Source organism: Pomacea canaliculata, linkage group LG9 (genome assembly GCF_003073045.1).
Source record: "Pomacea canaliculata isolate SZHN2017 linkage group LG9, ASM307304v1, whole genome shotgun sequence".
NCBI lineage: Eukaryota > Metazoa > Mollusca > Gastropoda > Architaenioglossa > Ampullariidae > Pomacea > Pomacea canaliculata.
This window is the reverse complement of record NC_037598.1, coordinates 4,273,798-4,291,706: the sequence shown is the minus strand read 5'-3', so window position 1 is coordinate 4,291,706 and position 17,909 is coordinate 4,273,798. Positions and strand designations below refer to the sequence as shown.

The 17,909-nt window shown below is 42.4% G+C and overlaps 1 protein-coding gene across 2 annotated transcripts; it reads left to right on the top strand.

The window, feature by feature from the left end:
• The first annotated feature begins 3,669 nt into the window (after positions 1-3,669).
• LOC112572779 (N,N'-diacetylchitobiase-like) lies at positions 3,670-13,633 on the top strand. Of its 2 annotated transcripts, none has more exons than XM_025252651.1 (13): positions 3,670-3,981; positions 4,789-4,997; positions 5,663-5,952; positions 7,179-7,342; positions 7,916-8,142; positions 8,457-8,660; positions 8,821-9,080; positions 9,328-9,616; positions 9,873-10,058; positions 10,392-10,632; positions 11,205-11,472; positions 11,954-12,091; positions 12,210-13,633. In XM_025252651.1, the coding sequence occupies exons 1-13, from the start codon at positions 3,909-3,911 to the stop codon at positions 12,373-12,375; spliced, it is 2,715 nt and encodes a 904-aa protein (XP_025108436.1). In that variant the 5' UTR covers positions 3,670-3,908; the 3' UTR covers positions 12,376-13,633. The 2 variants fall into 2 exon arrangements, with proteins under 2 accessions (XP_025108436.1, XP_025108437.1); XM_025252652.1 differs by lacking the exon at positions 3,670-3,981 and adding an exon at positions 4,484-4,584.
• Positions 13,634-17,909: the final 4,276 nt, after the last annotated feature.

Here is a 17,909-nt window from a genome sequence, read left to right as displayed (position 1 = left end):
GGTAAAACTACTCAGTTCTTCACAATCATTTTCTTTGTAAGGGAAGGTTCTCCATTCGTTACTGTTCCTAGAAAACTGTACTTGACCTTGTATGCTGATCGAGTTTATCAAAGTCCAAGAAAGTGATGACTGTGGTTTCCATGTTGAAATATTGCAACAATAAAAATTAGGGCAATTTCACTTGGGACAACCAAGAATTTGTGCTGTACTGGTGCTTTCTCATTGTTTAGTAAACAGCATTGGTCATGTCCCCCTCCTCCCCCCGGTATCCAAACATTGCAAATTGTTTCGACTTTAAAGTTATTCAAACGCATGTGCAACGTTATAATACAGATATATTCTAACAAACAAACTCGTCAATCTCACATCTTATCAATGGCATTTTTAAAATACACGCAAGAACACAAAGAATTACACAGTAAGCGCACGCACACACACACACACACACACACACACACACACACACACACACACACACACAAACACGCGCGCGCGCAAACACACAAACAGGCTAGAACACTTGCAACTCAAACGTATCTTCATGCTCAGAAAGTAGTAACAAGAAAAAAGAATTTAATCATATGCAGAAATTTTAATCGGATAGAAGAGACGAAATGCAAACGTTAAAGTAACAGCTGTAATCACAAAATTTAAGAAAAGAACTTGTAGAATTTAATACAAAAGGTTTAAAAAGCAATTTGTTTATCATTTTTTTTGAAGAATTTGCATATGCAGTATAAGGCTTGAGGATTATAGGTGTTGGTCAATTTTTTTTTCAAGAAGAACTTTAACTTTCACCAAATGCCATAAGCGCTGGTTTATTCCGTGTGCATGAAAGAGAGAAGGAGAGAACGAAGAACAGAAAGGGAGGGAGAAAAGCAGAAGAGAAATGTGCGTGGTACAGAAGGCTATTAAAAATAACTTTTATTAGATTAGGATGACTATGAAGGGCTGAGAGGAGTTTTTAGGGTGGGGCTTTGGAGGGCTGAGGGACTATGAAGGGCTGTGAGTTGTTTTTTTTTTTTTTTTAGGGTGGGTCTTTGAAGGGCTGAGGGACTATAAAGGGCTGAGAGATGTTTTTAGTGTGGGGCTTTGAAGGGCGGAGAGAATTAGTTCTCCCAAAACCCACAAGGGGACGACGCACATTACGCTTACATCCCCCGCCGGGCTGGGAGTGTAACTTCCCTTAACGGCCCCATTTCTCATCCCTTTCGGGGCCGATGAACTCTTGCAGGCTGGGTTCAATGCTCCTAAGGTTATTTATCATGTGTGTAAATGCCATACTTCATAATGCTATGACTAATACACTGGCGATAACACATATTCAATGCATTTACACTAGTTCTTAGTGGGTGTAGGAGGGGGTGCAGGTGCTAGGTAACACTTCTTACAATATGGATTAATTTGATAAAACAGCTGCATCTACTTACCAAACTGAACAGGTACCAGCTAGAATGTCGTACAGTGACTACAGTCTCTATGATTATATTTCCGCGCCACGAATCTGCCAATGGACTGTGAAGTAGTTAGTTCCCCTGAAGTGGCGGGATGAGGGATGGTTAATTGTTTGTTTTTAACTGAAGTTGAAGGGTCGAGTTGAGATCAATTCAACGTCGGAGTTTAATTTGACTACACCAAATTTGGACGTTATTAACTTCATGTTTAATTGTTGTTAATTGCAAACGACAGAGTGTATGCGTGTGTACAGATCTATGCGTGAGCGAGAGGGAGAATAGAGAACGAGTTAAGAGAAAGAGAGCGAGAGAATACCTTAACTTTTTTGTTGTTGTTGTACACGTAGTATAAAATTAAAGTGATAGATTTTCAAGAAATATACTTAAATGCACATAGCTCAGTAAATTGGACCACAAACCACAAAAAATTATGGAGGTAATTTCTGTTATTTGCTTAATACTGCACGTCATTCTTTATCTCTTTATTTTAATCTTATTTATTTCTATTTGTGTGTGTGTGCTTGCATATTCAAGAGAAAGTGGGGTAGTATATGTGTGTACATGCGCATGCAAGAGAGAGAGAGAGAACGTATAATGTGCCCATTCGAAAAAGAGAGTGTGCGTGCACGCGCGAGAGCGAGAGAGAGAGAGGAGAACGAGTGGAGAAAGCGCGCGAGCCATCGAGTGTGTGTGTGTGCGATTGCGTGTGTACGAGCGAGAGGGAGTGTGTGGTGCAAGCACGCGAGAGAGAGAGGAACGAGTCAAGAGTTAAATCCCTTGTTATTGTAGAACTTTGCATATTGAGTATGCGGGGAACAGACTAGTGGAACGTCAGCACATGTTCTGTCGCATGCTGAGTACGGCTTTTAAACACTATCTCTGTATACTCAGTATGGTGCGAACCGGGTGCATTAACAGCTAAAGCAGGATCAAACTTAAAAGCTTAAACGAAAAGGCTACGAATAAGAAATCACGTATAACCTGTAAAGTAAATCGACGAAAAGGTAGACTTGACAAGGTGTATAATAACTGCTTAATAAAACCAGATACCGAGACGTACAAGAAAACACGTGGTTAGAGTTAACAAGTAAAATAGTGAAAGTAAAAAAGTTATAGTAAATCCGCGAAGAAAAGAAAAAAAAATGGCTCTGCAGTTAAAGCAACGATAATGAAACGAGAGACGAAGTGATGACGAAACGAGTCTCAAAAGGCTGTCGTCTGCAAAATTTCAACCAAAAAACCTGCGGACGACAAGTCACGTGCTCATGGAGATCAAGCGCAGTACGCGATGGCAGTGACAAGAACGACCAAAGCCGGACAGTCCTTTTATATAGCGTGGTGACCATCATAAAATGGACAACAAGACGTTTGAGCATACAGGAACTGACCTTTCCAGGCGGAAGTGAAGTTTCCCTTCATGCGCATACGCAGACTATACCCAGAGGTTTAGAACTGCCCGGAGGTTTCGATCCACTACAACGGCTGTGGGATTTAGCAATCTCGTGCCTATTTAAATGAACTTAATCTCAAGCAGCAAGGCAAAAACAAGCTCATCTGTCATGTGTACACGGACATAAGTGCATTTCAAGCTAAGTTGAGACTGTTCGTACAAAAAACTGAAAGAGAAGAGTTGGTGCATTTTCCAACATGCACTGCACTACGACAGGAACAGATTAGTGTTCGTTTCCAGAAAGGAAAAATGGTTCAACCTCTCAAGCTTCTGAGTAAAACTTTTGGAGAACGATTTTCATATTTCCACCACACAAAAGATGCTTGTTTGCTTGAAAATCCGTTTTCAGTAGACGTTATCAGCATTCACAAAATCATAGTAAAGAGAACGTTTCCTCAAAGTGTCAACTAAACAGGCTAGAAGTTTAAGAGTGGCAAGGGGATTCAACAATGCTGAGAAGTCATGTATACAGATTGTATTGTCATAATGCAACATTTGTAGCGAAAGTGTTGGTAAAATGTGATTTGGAGAAATTAAGAACTATTAAAGGCATAACATTCAAAGAGACTAAACCACTAGACTATCCATCTTTTTGTAAAACAAAACTGACCGAACTGCTGACATTGGCCACACAACCCAGCGAACTAACGCGGCAAATAGCAGGAACTTGGGGCGCACGGCACCAAGTGTTTTGAAACATCCGACATTTGATACTAGGCTCAAGGGACGGCGCTATCTGCCCGCCGTGTGGCACTCCGATTAAAGCCTTGCAAAGCCGCCTTCCCTTTGGTAATGTTGACTGAACGCCACCCAAAATGTCCGCCAGCAATCACCGCCACATGCTCGCGCTACTGGCTCGATGACATCGTTACCTGCACACACTTACAGATGGTAGATGACTGTGGTTGCGTGTGTTTGAGTGTCTCGTAGTAGGAAAGACGTCTGTGATTCAGTCTGTAACGGCTTGCTCGACGTCTGGCCAGCTACACCGCCAGGTGGTCAAGATGGGCTGGTCGTTTGTGAGTGGAGTACACCTGATGGTGTGTCTTCTGTTTACAGCAGGCTCTGAACCTCCAGGTACGTTCAAAAGAGATTTCATCCGTAAATAAAATGCTGAGTGAAAGGGGATTTTTTCCATTTGGTAGTTTATCTTCTTGTCCATCGCACTCACGATAACCAAAAGCATGTACTGGACTGATAGGTAATAGATGCACCATGCTAACAGACCACTACTCAATTTAATATTGTCAAGTCAAGTAGGAAAGGAGAAATAAAGTTAAAGCCACTTTTCATGTAAAGATCTCCGCCCTTATTTATCTCCCGGGTATGTGTTTCTGGGCTGGGAAACACAAGCATAGCTATCACCTTCGCAAACACAAAATGTTCATAAAAATAACATACCTAAGTTGTACGAGAATGATGCTATGCATACAGAAGGAGGCTTCCTTCCCTGACTAAAATAGTTTTCCCAAGCTGCTAGTCCTCTATCAACAGATAACATTGAAATGCTATTCTACACACAGTTACTGTGAAAACGCCGTAAAAGTTGGATGTCAGGGGCTTTATTTCTTTCTTTTTTGAGGGCCTCGCTATCTTGAGTTCTTTTTTAATTCTGCCACTTTGTTTAGTAAGCCACCTTCAGTGCACATGCCTAAAACATTGATGTAGCGTCTAAAGTCTGTAAGTCTTGCAATCTGATATTATATATATTATATATTATAATTGTTTAAAGCATTAATTGCTGCAGATGGCGCAATCTTCGCGGAGCGTTTTTTCGAAAATTTTCAAGTCAGGTTTCGTGTTAAAATTCTTACGATAAGCAAGTAACAGACGGACGGACGGAAGGAATAAGAAAATGAACAATTTTAACCACTGTACTTGCAGGTTTGACTCAGGACACCTTGAACTACATGGCAAAATACTTGCAGGTTAAGTACGACATTATTGATAATCTTCAGAGCAAGCGGGCACAGCTTACGTTTTTCAACAGCGGGGCACACACCGTGCCCGGGCAGGGCTGGTCTCTCTACTTCTGCAGCCTTCGCCGACCTGGTTTACTTCAGGATCAAGGGATGCGAATCACACGAATCCAAGTACGTCATAAATAGTCTATCCAGGGCTTCTGCTTACGCAAAAAATTGCGTACAGTACGCATTAAAAGTTCGGAGGACCCCTTCAATTTTCGTCAATGGGGTCCCCTTCAAATTTGGGCGAAGAACAGGGACCCCTTAAAAATCTGAAGAAGGGATCCCTGGGACCCCAAATAATTTAGCCTTAGCAGAAGCCCTGAGTCATAGTACGTAACAGGCAAGTCCTGGGGTCGACATGTTATATAGGTGTGTAACTGGCAAGTCGTGTGACGCAAGCTTAATCCAGATACGTCTTATATACTATGGCAGATCGTAGAGATAAAATATAATTCAGGCATACATATAATAATATAATGATATGTAACAGACAAGTCATATATATATATTAGAATGTCACAGCTAAACACACACACACACACACACACACACACACACACACACACACACACACACACACACACACACACACACACACACACACACACACACACACACACACACACACACACACACACAGAGTATCGTGACACCCTCTGGATGTGATATCTGTTCGCAAGGCTGGCCGTCGGGGAGTTTCTCAGGATGCTCCGATTTCTCCCTCCCTCTCTCCCCCCTCCTCATAATAGGTTTTGTTAAGTAAGCCCGTTGCCGTGCTTGTTTTCCTTCAGAGTTGTTTCCATCGACTGGCTCCAGAAGTCAACTTCAAGGATATCGCTAGTGGTGAGAGCCGTTCTCTCCAGTTTGTGAATGGTGCTTTCTCTGTGGCGAGGACTGACTCCTTCCCGAACTGGTACCTGGCGGCAGATGGACTGGAACCACGGGTGCTGGTTTCCACAGCGGGAGAGGAACTCAGCTTTGTTGGTCCCTTTGACACCCCTAACAAGTGGAAACGATACGACAGACAGACCGAGGACAGGGATTACCGTGACCGCTACAATTCTCTCACGCCAGAGGAAAGGTTCGATCGTTGTAGAAATATTTACTTTATTTAATTCAAATATTTATTACATTTTTTATAGTTCCGACTCGTTATCTTGCCAACATCCATCCAATGTTGGGCTAGATGTGAGGAGACAGAAGTAAAGAGGGCAATTACAAAAGCACACGATCTGCTGTTATTGTCAGTTATATACGTATAACAATAACAATAACAATAACAACCGACTTTATTAATCCCAACGGGCAATTTAGATGGGAGATGTGCCCTGTTTCCAAAATATATGTACATGGGGGAAAAAAAAAACCACACACACACACACACACAACCACACACATGCACACCTACTTATCACACACACACACCGCTGACAGTTCATCTGTGATTGAGTAGCTGGACTGCGGATGGCACAAAAGATTTTAGATACCTATTGCTTTTGCATACTGGCGTGGCATAGCGTTTACCGGAGCTTAATAAAACAAATTCTCCCGCTAGCACATGTTCAGGTATGGACAGAATGCGGGAAGCTTTCCTAATTAGTTGTTGATTACAGAAGGAAGTCAAGTCCCTCTGTTTAATACCAATTATCTTGGAACAGATGTGGACAAAGCTATGCAAACTGTTCCTATCATGGACAGATAGATTACGAAACCAGCATACAAATGAGAAGGATAAAAGACTCTCAATAAAAGACTGGTAGAAACGGCTAAATTTGCTGTGCTAATGGAGAAGCTATTTAACTTCCGCAAAAGGTACATATCGCTTCCTTTCCCATGGTCCTTTCTCTTCTTTCGTTCTTGCTACCTACTCTGGCATTGAAATCTCGCTGTAAATAATTACATCATGGGTAGGGATGTTTTCCTTTGCTACTTGTAAGCAATTGAAGAAATCTTCTTTGTCCTCTTCCTCTGCCTCATCTGTGGATGCATAGCAGGTCGGGATGGAAAGCTTTATGAATCTGGAGTTCTTCCTGCTATACGCCAAGCGTTTAATGGTTGACTTTCATTCTAATAGGGAGTTCTTGTGTTGTTTTGAAATAATCATTTCAGATTCTTACTTGTGTTGGTCGCCGTTCCTTCCAGACCACAAGACAGTGTCTCCATTTGTAATAGTTCTCTTTTATTGGCCTGTCCAACGTGCTTCTGTAATTCCAAAAACATTAAATCGGTATAGATCATTTATTGTAAGGTCTGTGTTCAGTGTTGTCACATTCAAGCAACCAATAATAATGAGTCTTTCCCTTGAAGGTTTGAAGCGAATGCGATGGAGGATTTGGGAGAGGCCGGAAAACGCGTGCTTCCGACGCCAGTGAGTATACATATCAACGAGGAGCAGTACGTGCATCTGAACACAAAGGACTGGGTCGTCGTCTCACCTGCTAAATTCTCGCCACAAGCTGCTTTCTTGGGTGGTAAGCGTGTAATTTTGCTGAGTAAATAACTGTTGCTGGTCGGGTTGTCTTAAGCCGGAGGGAAGGGAAAGGGTTGAATTTTGCAAGAACACGAGCACCTGAACATAAAGAATGTTTCCGCTTCAGTATTTCCCAAATACACTAAGGCTGCATTGTCTTCACCGGCTGGTATGCAGAGACCTGATTTTACAAAACGACTTAAACACTTGACGGGACTAAAATAAGCACTCGCTGATGGCAAGGGTATTTTGTATTATTTTAATTTGGGGTTGTTGTGATTGTTTCCTTTATTTCTGTTATTATTTATTTCTGTAGTTCATTTTATTATTTTTTGAGAATTTTTAAATTTCCCATCATGGAGGCGCAGTATCAAATCTGTTACTTTCAATATGATATGTAGAATAACCGAAAATATGTGTGCATATTATTTTCCATGTGTGTGTGTTTCGTCCTTTCGTGTCTATCTCCTTTCCCCTACTACTTCTTCCATGTCTTCGAGGACAGCAAGTTATTGATTTCATTAAAAATAATGGGTTCCTCCGCAATCATCTTGAACGTGGATTCAATCTGCAGACCGCCTGTCTGTTAGTGTCACACACGTTAAGCCACACAGTCGCTTCATTGTCTTCACGGACGCTGCAGTCACGGCCTCCGTGAGGGGGAGAGAACTCTCAGGGTCTGAAGCTTATGCTCTGAACGTTGACCCGGAAGAGGAAGTAGTGGAGATCAAGGCAAGTTCACCAGCTGGTGCATTCTATGGTGCAGTCACGCTGCTCAGCATCAAAAATGAAAACGACACGGTAAGAAATAAATAATGTTTCAAACAGTTTCATACTTAAGAAGACATTAAGGGTTCAATGAAAATTACACACGTGACCTGTTACTTTAATGAGAATTTACTTTAGTAGTTTAACAAGTTTCTCGTTACTGAGTTAGTGTTTCCTGAAACCCATGCCTGCTTATTTATCTTTATACACATCAGGCATCTAAAGACTGAAAGATTACACGACTTTGTGAGTATGGAAATAAATAAACCAAACAAGACTAAGCACGCCCTGAGAGCTGAGACAGACTGTACTTTTGACCTTATTCATGGGTTACGTCCTTGACCTAGGTTCCTAAGGTCAGCGTTGTGGATTGTCCTCGGTACGCGTACCGCGGTCTCATGCTGGACGTGGCCCGGAACTTCTTCTCGGTGCGCGACGTCATGGCGTTGCTGGAGGTGATGAGTCTGTACAAGCTGAACACGCTTCACCTCCACCTCAGTGACGACGAGGGGTGGCGACTGCAGATACCTGAAATAATGGAACTGACAGAGGTACACATGACCTTTAAACTCTTTGAAAGGGAATGCTGGTGTTGATAAGATGGGTCCAAATGTGCATTTGTCTGTCGCAAATGTGTCCGTCAGGGAAATAAAAGGTGCTTTGTCTTTTAAAAAAAATGTCATTTGATAATTTTTTGTATATTTATATTAGGTAGGAGGCAGACGCTGTCATGACTTACAAGAGAACCAGTGCATTCTGCCTTTCCTGGGGTCAGGGCCGACCCCTGCTCCTCGAGGATCAGGCTTTTACACCGTGGAAGACTATCGCAACATGTTACGCTACGCCGCAGATCGCCACATCCGGGTTATTCCGGAGTTCGACATGCCGGGTCATGGACACGCAGCCATACGGGCCATGGAGGCGAGGAGAAACTTGCAAGCTGCCAACCTGTCCTCTGACACCAGCAGTCGGTCCGTGAATTTCAATCGAATATTGTATATGAGTTATATTCTGTCTAAATCCGCCATGCAGACTCTTGATAACTTACTTCCCCTTGACCGTCACCTTCTCACTAAGTCTGCGATGAAAGACAACAGTAAGGTTTAGCCAAGGCAGTGGTCAGTTATCTGCATGTCAGCTTCATATTATTAATGTTAACTGAGATGAATCAGACAGTAGGTAATTTCATAACTGAAACTCCACTAACCTTTACCTCAGATACAGTTTGGTCGACCATACTGACCCATCATGGGACAAACTGGATGAGTCCAACATGTATACTGACAACGCTGTCAACCCTTGTATCCCATCCACGTACAACTTCGTCAGCACCGTTGTCCAAGCGCTCGTCGACATGCATCGTGACGTCATGCCCCTTACCGCCTACCATTTCGGGGGAGACGAGGTGCCAGCGGGAGCGTGGCGTAACTCCACGGCGTGCGCAGCGCTGCTTCCTGGCCTCGACCTCTCTTCTAACGCCGATCTCAAGAAATACTTTGCTAAGCAGGTCCGAGCAGACACATATAATCCATTCTTGTTATTTTTCGCGAATGTCTTTCAAGTATTCTTTCTACTTTTTGGGCTGTCGTGTGTCGTCTTTCTAGAACCTTCATGACTTCCTGTGCCTTCACTCTTTGCGAGCTGTATGTTTGTAAGGACTTTGAAGAGGTTGGTTGTGGACACGGATAGTCCTTGCTCAGTGCTGTTAAATGTTAGCAAGAGGAAACCAGAGGAAATCTCATTTAACCTGTTTGTGTCTGCAGGTCTCCAACATAACAGCACACTTTGGTCTTGACCTCGCGGTGTGGGAGGACGGTCTGATGGAAGGAAACTTGGTCTTCGAACGAAGCCTGTTGCCGAATGGCCAGGTGTATGCCTACGCCTGGGACAACATTTGGGAATGGGGGAGGGCTGGCAGGGCATACCAGCTGGCTAACGCTGGTTACAAAGTGCGTCTTCGAGCTTTGACATAAAAGAAACCGCCACTTGTATCAAGCCTAGTTTGCTTAGTTTTCGACTCATGCTTCATTCCTGTACATCCAGAATCTGCCAAATTTGCCATTCTTTGTGGTAGTCACAGGAGGAGAAGCAGAAATAAATATTAAATTGTGCTGGTTGAACAGTTAGAAAGGACAATGATAATGGCGTCAGTGGTGGGTGTTAAAGAGTATAAGGGTTTGGTTTGTGGCATAACATTTCAGCCGATCACTGAATAACACGAACCAGCAAATGAACGTAGTAAACCATTTAAGTATACGTATCACTGACTGTGTTTGCTACAGGTGGTAATGGCCCAAGCCACACATTTGTACTTCGACCAACCCTACGAGCCGGACCCTGAAGAGAGAGGGATATATTGGGCTTCGCGGGTGACTAGCACCAAAAAGACTTTCTCTTTTATGCCCTCTGACCTTTATGCCAATGCAGACTTCGCGGTGACGGGCGCGCCTCTAAAGCCGCAGGACCTGTGTGGATTAGATGGCAGTCAGTGCGTTGTATTGAAGAGACCGGAGAACATAATAGGTTAGTTCGTCTGTCTCATCGTACTGAGCTTGAAACACGGGCAAACATTACTAACTTCGAGTAATCGCGGACTAGCCACTTACCCTCGTGGCCCTGTGTACTTATCCCATATGACCCTTGGTGAGTATCTGACCCTATACTTGCTGGGGAAATAATAAAAGGCAGTTAGAGAAAGGAAATGGGCACAGCTTCACCGAAAATTAGGAAAAGTTCACCTTGTTTTATCTAAATCAGGTCACGTGATCCATTAAAGATCCCTACCAAGCACTAACGCGAGAGACTAACCACATTCATTTTCATTAGTGCATGATCTAGGGCTGATTTGCGCAGGGTTAACCGAATTCACCTTGTAAATTGTTTTCGAAAATTTGTTGTCGAAAACGTGTCTTTAAAATTAGTTCCATTTTGGGCAGATTCGCCATTGCACAGGAGCACACTTTAAACAGACTGTAGTCAAAATCGGTGTGTTTAGGTTTTCACCCATGTGTATATGTGTGTGTGTGTGTGAGAGAGAGAGAGAGAGAGAAAGAATTACTAGTTATTAAGAACTTACTAGTTGTGTTGATGTGCAGGTATGCAAGGCGAGCTGTGGAGCGAAGCGGTACGCACGCGACAGCAGGCAGACTTCATGCTGTTCCCCCGGGTCCTGGCGCTGGCTGAGCGTGCGTGGCATGAGGCGGAGTGGGAGGGCACAAGGGATGTGGACAACAACAACACGCGCGCGGTTGAGGAGGAGTTGCAGCAGGACTGGGTCCAATTCGCCAACACCCTGGGATACCGGGAGCTGGACAGGCTGGACAGGCTGGGCATCGAATACAGGGTCCCGCCTCCCGGGGTCAAGTGAGTGGGCGTGGATTACATTTCTTCGCGTCGCCAAAAGAATCAGTCCTCGTGCTTGTCGTCAGCTCCTCTTGTTGTGATATTCTTTCTCCTGCGTCTGCTTCCTTCTGTTTCTTCTCTGCCACTGTGATACAAAAGTGACATAAATTACCCCTACCGACAATTCACCTAGAATGTAATTTCATTATCTCAAAACCTTTAAGTTAACATTTTTATCACATCTTAGATAAATCTATTCACAACTTACTTGTATGTTTCTTGTTTAGTGTGCTTTTCCAGTTTTCCGTGCATTCCCCCCCCAAAAAAAAAGTCTCCGTATTTATAACGCCTCTGTCATGACACTTATTTTATGACATTTTTCATAACACGTCTGCCCTGATCACTATTGCCAGCTTACATTTTATTCTGCTCCTTGCTGGCATGCCTGACCTAGTGGTATGCGCCTGTGACTTGAGTTTTGTCTTTTTCCACAACTTTGTAGAATCTCAAACGGTCGCCTCCTGACAAACGTGGAGTTTCCGGGCCTTCAAGTTCAATACAGTCCAGACAATGGCGCCACCTGGTGTGATGCCAGCAACGTAACCAAGCCATCTTCTCCTAAAATGATCTTTCGAACACGGTCAGTGTGTGCTTTTTCACTTTCTTCTTCTCTTCTCTCAGCTCTTACTTCTCGTCAACTATCGTTGCTAGCAGCCAAAAAGACACATTTTATTCATTTTGTTTTTATTTCCATACAGATCAGCATCGGGAAGCCGATACAGCCGCCACATCATCCTGCTGGTCCAAGAAGATGTCACTTCCGGCTGTGTCATAATTGGAGGACAACTGGCCACGATGCTGCTCGTTCTCGCTGGAGTTATGATTGGCTCAGCAGGAGTAGGTGGTCATCTACATCTCCTCTAGATGGAGAAGACCTAAGCTGGACGATAAAGCGAGTAGTCCTTCTTCGTTCTGAATGACCTGCATTTTTATTTGATCCATATGGAGGATTCTAGAGAAAGTTCCAAGAGTCTGCTAAACGTGTCTTGCTCTTCTGTTGTAGTACTGAAATAAGAGATTTGTGAGAACTGAGAGAAGACTGGGAGCAGACAATTTATTGATGTTCAGAAAGGCAGCAATCGAATACTTGAATAACATGAGAATTTTGATGAAAAGAGTATACTGCTAGTATTTTTTGGTTTCAGTAAAATGTTTTTACTAATTAATCAAAAAGCACAACTCCATTTTCAGAAATATTGATGTTTTGGTAGAATAGTCTGACACATTTTTAAGCAGTAGTTCGCGTGCGTGTGTAAGTGGGAAGGAGGAATGGGAAACAACCACACACACACATATTCACGCCCACAGTGATCGACAGACCTGAACATACAAAAAATGGCATGTAGGTAAAATGTATTAATTTTCTAATATTTGTCACAATTATCAATTATTTGAAATATATGTATATCATCCACATTTGCGCGCACGCACAATCACAGACACAGGTATATGGAAGAAATGGCGTGCGTGTGTGTGTGTGTGCGCATATTCTATGAAGTGGTAAGGAAGTCCTGCAACTTTTCTGAGCCGTATTAAGTAATGCGTACATGTAATACGGAGAATTAAGCTTATTTTAGGAAATATTCTGACAGCATTTCGTATAAACACTTCCACACGCTCCGGATTCTAAACTGGTTATAAAGAAAATTAAATATTCTTTTGCTCAAGCGCGGCAGTGTAATAGTTTTTGTGTTAGAAACAAGTAGTCACAGTCTTCCATAAATACCCAGCGGTCATTCATACAACGACGACGAACATCATGGTATCAAACATATGGTTTGACATCAGATGGAATACGTTATAACTGATCCAGAGGTTAGTCCCTTGTTTTGGTCACCGAACATCGTGGTAACGACTCTTGTTGGGAAGATGGGGAGACGTTCACTTTGCACGTGCACGCGCGAAACTACAGTGAACGGTGTGGTGAACTTTGGATGCAAACATAATGCACACCAACACTGTGGGAGAGATCAATAGACTAACTACATGGGGGGAGCTAAATGGAAGCAAAGAACTAAAACCTGACGTCAATACCTGCCTGATTCTTCAACTCGGTGAATTCAGTTACAGAAATAATCCTGACACTTTGATTTCCGAGCAAATAAAGGAGCTCGTTGAAAGGCTCAAGACTTTTCTTCTTCCTATTCTCTTTTTGACGAGCGCACCGGCTAATTGCGTCAGTATGCTTATATTCTTCAAACAGGGTTTCAGCGATAGAATAAATGTGTGTCTGTTCAGCCTCTCTTTAATCGATCTGACCTATCTCCTGTTTCTAATTACGCTTTACGCCGAGAACATTTACCTGCAGTTCACTACCATGCTTCCGGAAAGGTATGGTCCTATATACAGGTACATGGTAGAAACAATGTCATCGGTCTTTACGGTCTTAGCTACGCTTCAATGTTTTTATCGATGACGATCTCCGCGGACAGGTGTCTGTGCGTTATGATGCCACTACGATCACGTCAGTTGTTGACAGCGAAAACAACGACAGCCATCGTCGGTCCTTGCCTAGTCGTCATCACCAGTCTCCGATTCGTTGTCACTCTTAAGTACAAAATGTTCTGCGTGCTGGACACGGCGCGAAACGTGACTTTCTTCGAAATCTTCGTCAACGACTTCTACGTGAAGCACAAAAATTTCGTCGATGCTTTAGACGGAACGTTTTACGGGCTGGTGATCACCATTGGCACGCCAGCGGTGGTGCTCGTGACGTCATCGATCACGGCCAATCAGCTCCGCCGCTCAGCGGCATGGCGGAACGTGTCTTCTTCGTTCGATTCCAACAGAGATGTTGGTCTAATAAAGATGCTGCTCTTGCTTTCAGTGGAGTTCATGATCTTCTCAGTACCCAATGTGTGCGTCAGAGTTCTTCCTCTTGTCGTCTCGGAACTCAAGCTCGGCGGGCGGAATCTAAATATTTTCGTCGCCATGGTGGGCATTGCTGAAATCTGTTCTTTCGCCGCTTCGTCTGTCAATTTTCTGGTGTATTACACCAGGGGGTCCAAGTACAGGGCGACGTTCCACAACCTGTGCAGCGTAAAGAAAGCGCACTTAAAGTGAACTGGTGGTTTGGGCTGAACTAACAGAATTTTTATATAACTCCCTTCATTATATATAGTCTCCCTCATCCCCTCCTACCTTCATTTTTCTTCCGCCGGCTGGTTGAAATAGTCTGAACGTACGGTGAGTTGTTATCTGACAACCTTGGCAAAAATCGAGTCTCGCTTTACCTTCACTAAAGTCATGATATTAGCCGTGGAAATTGCTGCAGAACAGAATGGATGAAACAGGTAAGGCTGAAAAGAAAGAATGAATAACAGGGTTAATCTGTTTAACTTTGATCTCTTGACGGGTACGACCTAAAATTATACTAGCCACAGAACATTTTAATGAACTTTTTCTTAATTTCAAACAGTTTTTTTTTAACGAGCATTTCTTTAATGAGTGTTTTTGGTTGATTATAGTGTCCAGCTTATACACGACGAAAAGTAAGCGCTTGGTGTTGGTTGTTTAGGAGCGTGAGACTTCTGGTCTTGACATTTGCGGGATTTTTCAAAACATTAACAGTAGTTACCTGGAAATATATATGACTTCTCGGGGTTTTATAATAGTCATGTGCCTCATAATAAGAACAGTCATCATTGACTCACATAAGCCTTGGTTTTTTTCACATTATTCATATTTGTCAGAAGAAAAATAGTAATTAATTTTTCATGAAGTCAGTTCTTATAGTCCGCTGTCATTCACTTAAAATTTGACGCCGGAAGTTCATGGCACAACTTATGGTTTCTGCAGAATTTTCTGTGCAGTAATCAGCTGAAACAAGTCAAAAGTAAGTACTTATTAAATAGATTCCCACGCCAGTTAAACGAAACCTTTGGGAATCATAACGCAATAATAATTCCAGAAACGGCTAATTTATACGTTACATATATTATAAAACAGTGTTTTATGAAAGAGCTCATTCAAGCACGTGATCTCAGAAAGGATATCAAAGAGTTGACAGATTCACCGCTGTAAGTACTACTTCATTAATTAATTACGAATTTCGCCCACGGTGATCAGAAGCTTATGTCTTCGGGTTCTTTATTGTCGTTGCTGTTATTGATTATCACTGACTAATTAAGAATAAGCACAGCCGCAAGTTTACTTCGTTTTCAGGAATAATTATTGTTGAGATGTTTGTTCCACTCGTCGGTTGACAGTGTGTGTTGTATTTACCTTTTGTAAAAATGTGTTGTCCTTACTCCACAGTCAAAAATGTTGTCTTTCACCAAGACTCAGTATTTATTTCTAAACACCTAGGCTATTTAAACGAAAGCTTGTCTTGATTCCTCTACCTCAGTTCTAATAAGGCAAATATAAATGTTCGGCATTCCCTGAATAAATCATGAAAAGATACCGAGAAGACGGACAAGGTATACAGTACAGCAAACGGAAAGTTAGCGTCGCCTTATCTCGACACGACTTTGTAGCAAATGGTTGCCATTCTGTTTTGCTGTTCATTCTTATTGTTTTGGGGACAAGAGTTTCAGCACATTTTCACTACCTTCAGCTGTGAGTAGAGACCATCCTTGCTGCACATCTCGGATGACTTCGTTGTAAGGGAAAAAGAACGGGGTTAGTCTTCATGTCCCACACAAGTCTTGCCGCAAGTTGTAAATAATAATAATGACGACGACGACGATGACGACGACGACGACGACGACGACGATGACGATGCTCCAGGTTTTGACTAGAAGCTATACTCAACACACGCACATAACACCACGCGCGCGCGCCCGCAGACACACACACACACCTGTGGAGTGTTGCTTCTGTTGTAGTTAGGGTGCTTGTTACTCCGTTTTCTCGCCTTCCTACGATTTCACTGCCCATTGTATGTTCTTGAGCAATAAAACCGGTGCGATTTTGGGTCTGCTTTGCCAAAAAGGCTTTGGTCATGGGGCTTATTGAAACACAAAAGGACCAGTCAGATACTGCCTCAACTTCAACCAGGAGATACCGATCTGACCAGTCACAATAATCATCAGAGAAAGTTGAAGAATCTGACATTTATTTAAAGTATATGACTGGCAAGATGATCGTCCAGTCGTGTTCTACTGTAAAATTATGAAGATCCTCTGCTGACTGCTGTTTTAAAAATTCATCTAGCCAGTTTTCAGCAGAAATGGTAAATACTGTTATGCGATTCAACTGCCAACAATAATTTTATTTGAACGCGCGAATCTCAAGATGTATTATGTCATGGAGAATTTAATCAAAGACAGTAAATACTACAAGATCGATCATTCGGGAGTTTGCGGAGCGTCACCAAACGGACACAATGATGGCGGCTAGAGCCAAGCTTCGAACTGATGGCGCCTCATGTAGTGCCATTAATTGCACAAACTCTAGATACAAATCTTCTGGAAAATCCTTCTTCAGATTTCGACTGGATGAAGCAAGGTTAGCACCTGATTATTTTCACAGTACTTTCTTTATAGACACAATTATTGCTTTCTGAATAATATGGATTTTGAAAAATGTTGTCTGAGTTGTCAGAAAGTGGTCATAGCTTTGACCATTTTAGTCGACTGATCCATTTTCTGGTAGGTGAATACTCATGCTCGTAAGGTGCGTGATCTTAGCGCTTGAGACAAGTACGAGACATGAACAACTACTCATGATTCACTGGGTTTGCCAGAATTAAAAATAATAATAATAAGTAATTCAAACAAATAATAATTATATAAAAAGATGAAGATCAATGTAAACATTCTCTTAACACTTACTGGTGTAGTAAGCCTGTTATCTGTTGTCTGTTGTTTGCTAGTGTTTGTGAAGAAAATAAAACAATTAGCATTTACAAGAAAGACTTCAAAGATAATATGTACACACTGAAAAATATCATGATGGTGTGCACATTACTGGACTGTGATTTGCTAGACGACAATAAACGAAATTTCTTCATCGCTTGTACGTAATCGTCTCCTTTGAGGTCGCTGTGCCCAAAGTGGTCATTGCTGTTTACATAGAAGACTTGGAGTGTTACTAATATTTCAAGTTTTCAACAGTCCCGGTTCCTTAATGACGGGAAAATGCTGGACACCAGTTACGCCGGTCTACAAAAACCTACCTGCAGATTTTTCGAGGTCACATGATGCACAGTAAGCAAAGTGTGCAGCCTGTGAAGAACTGCTTCAATAAAATGGATGTTCCATTTTGCCCACACAGTTAAAGGTTATATCAATTTTATTTCACAGATGCCAATTTAACGTGTGCTTGTATTTGGAGATGATATGGCCTGGTTAAACACAGCTGTTAAGGAAAGATTGAAAGAATGGATATTACGGAGTGACAATGCGCAATAAAGTCAGGTCTTGCCGAGGCGAGAGAGAGAGAAATTTTATTCA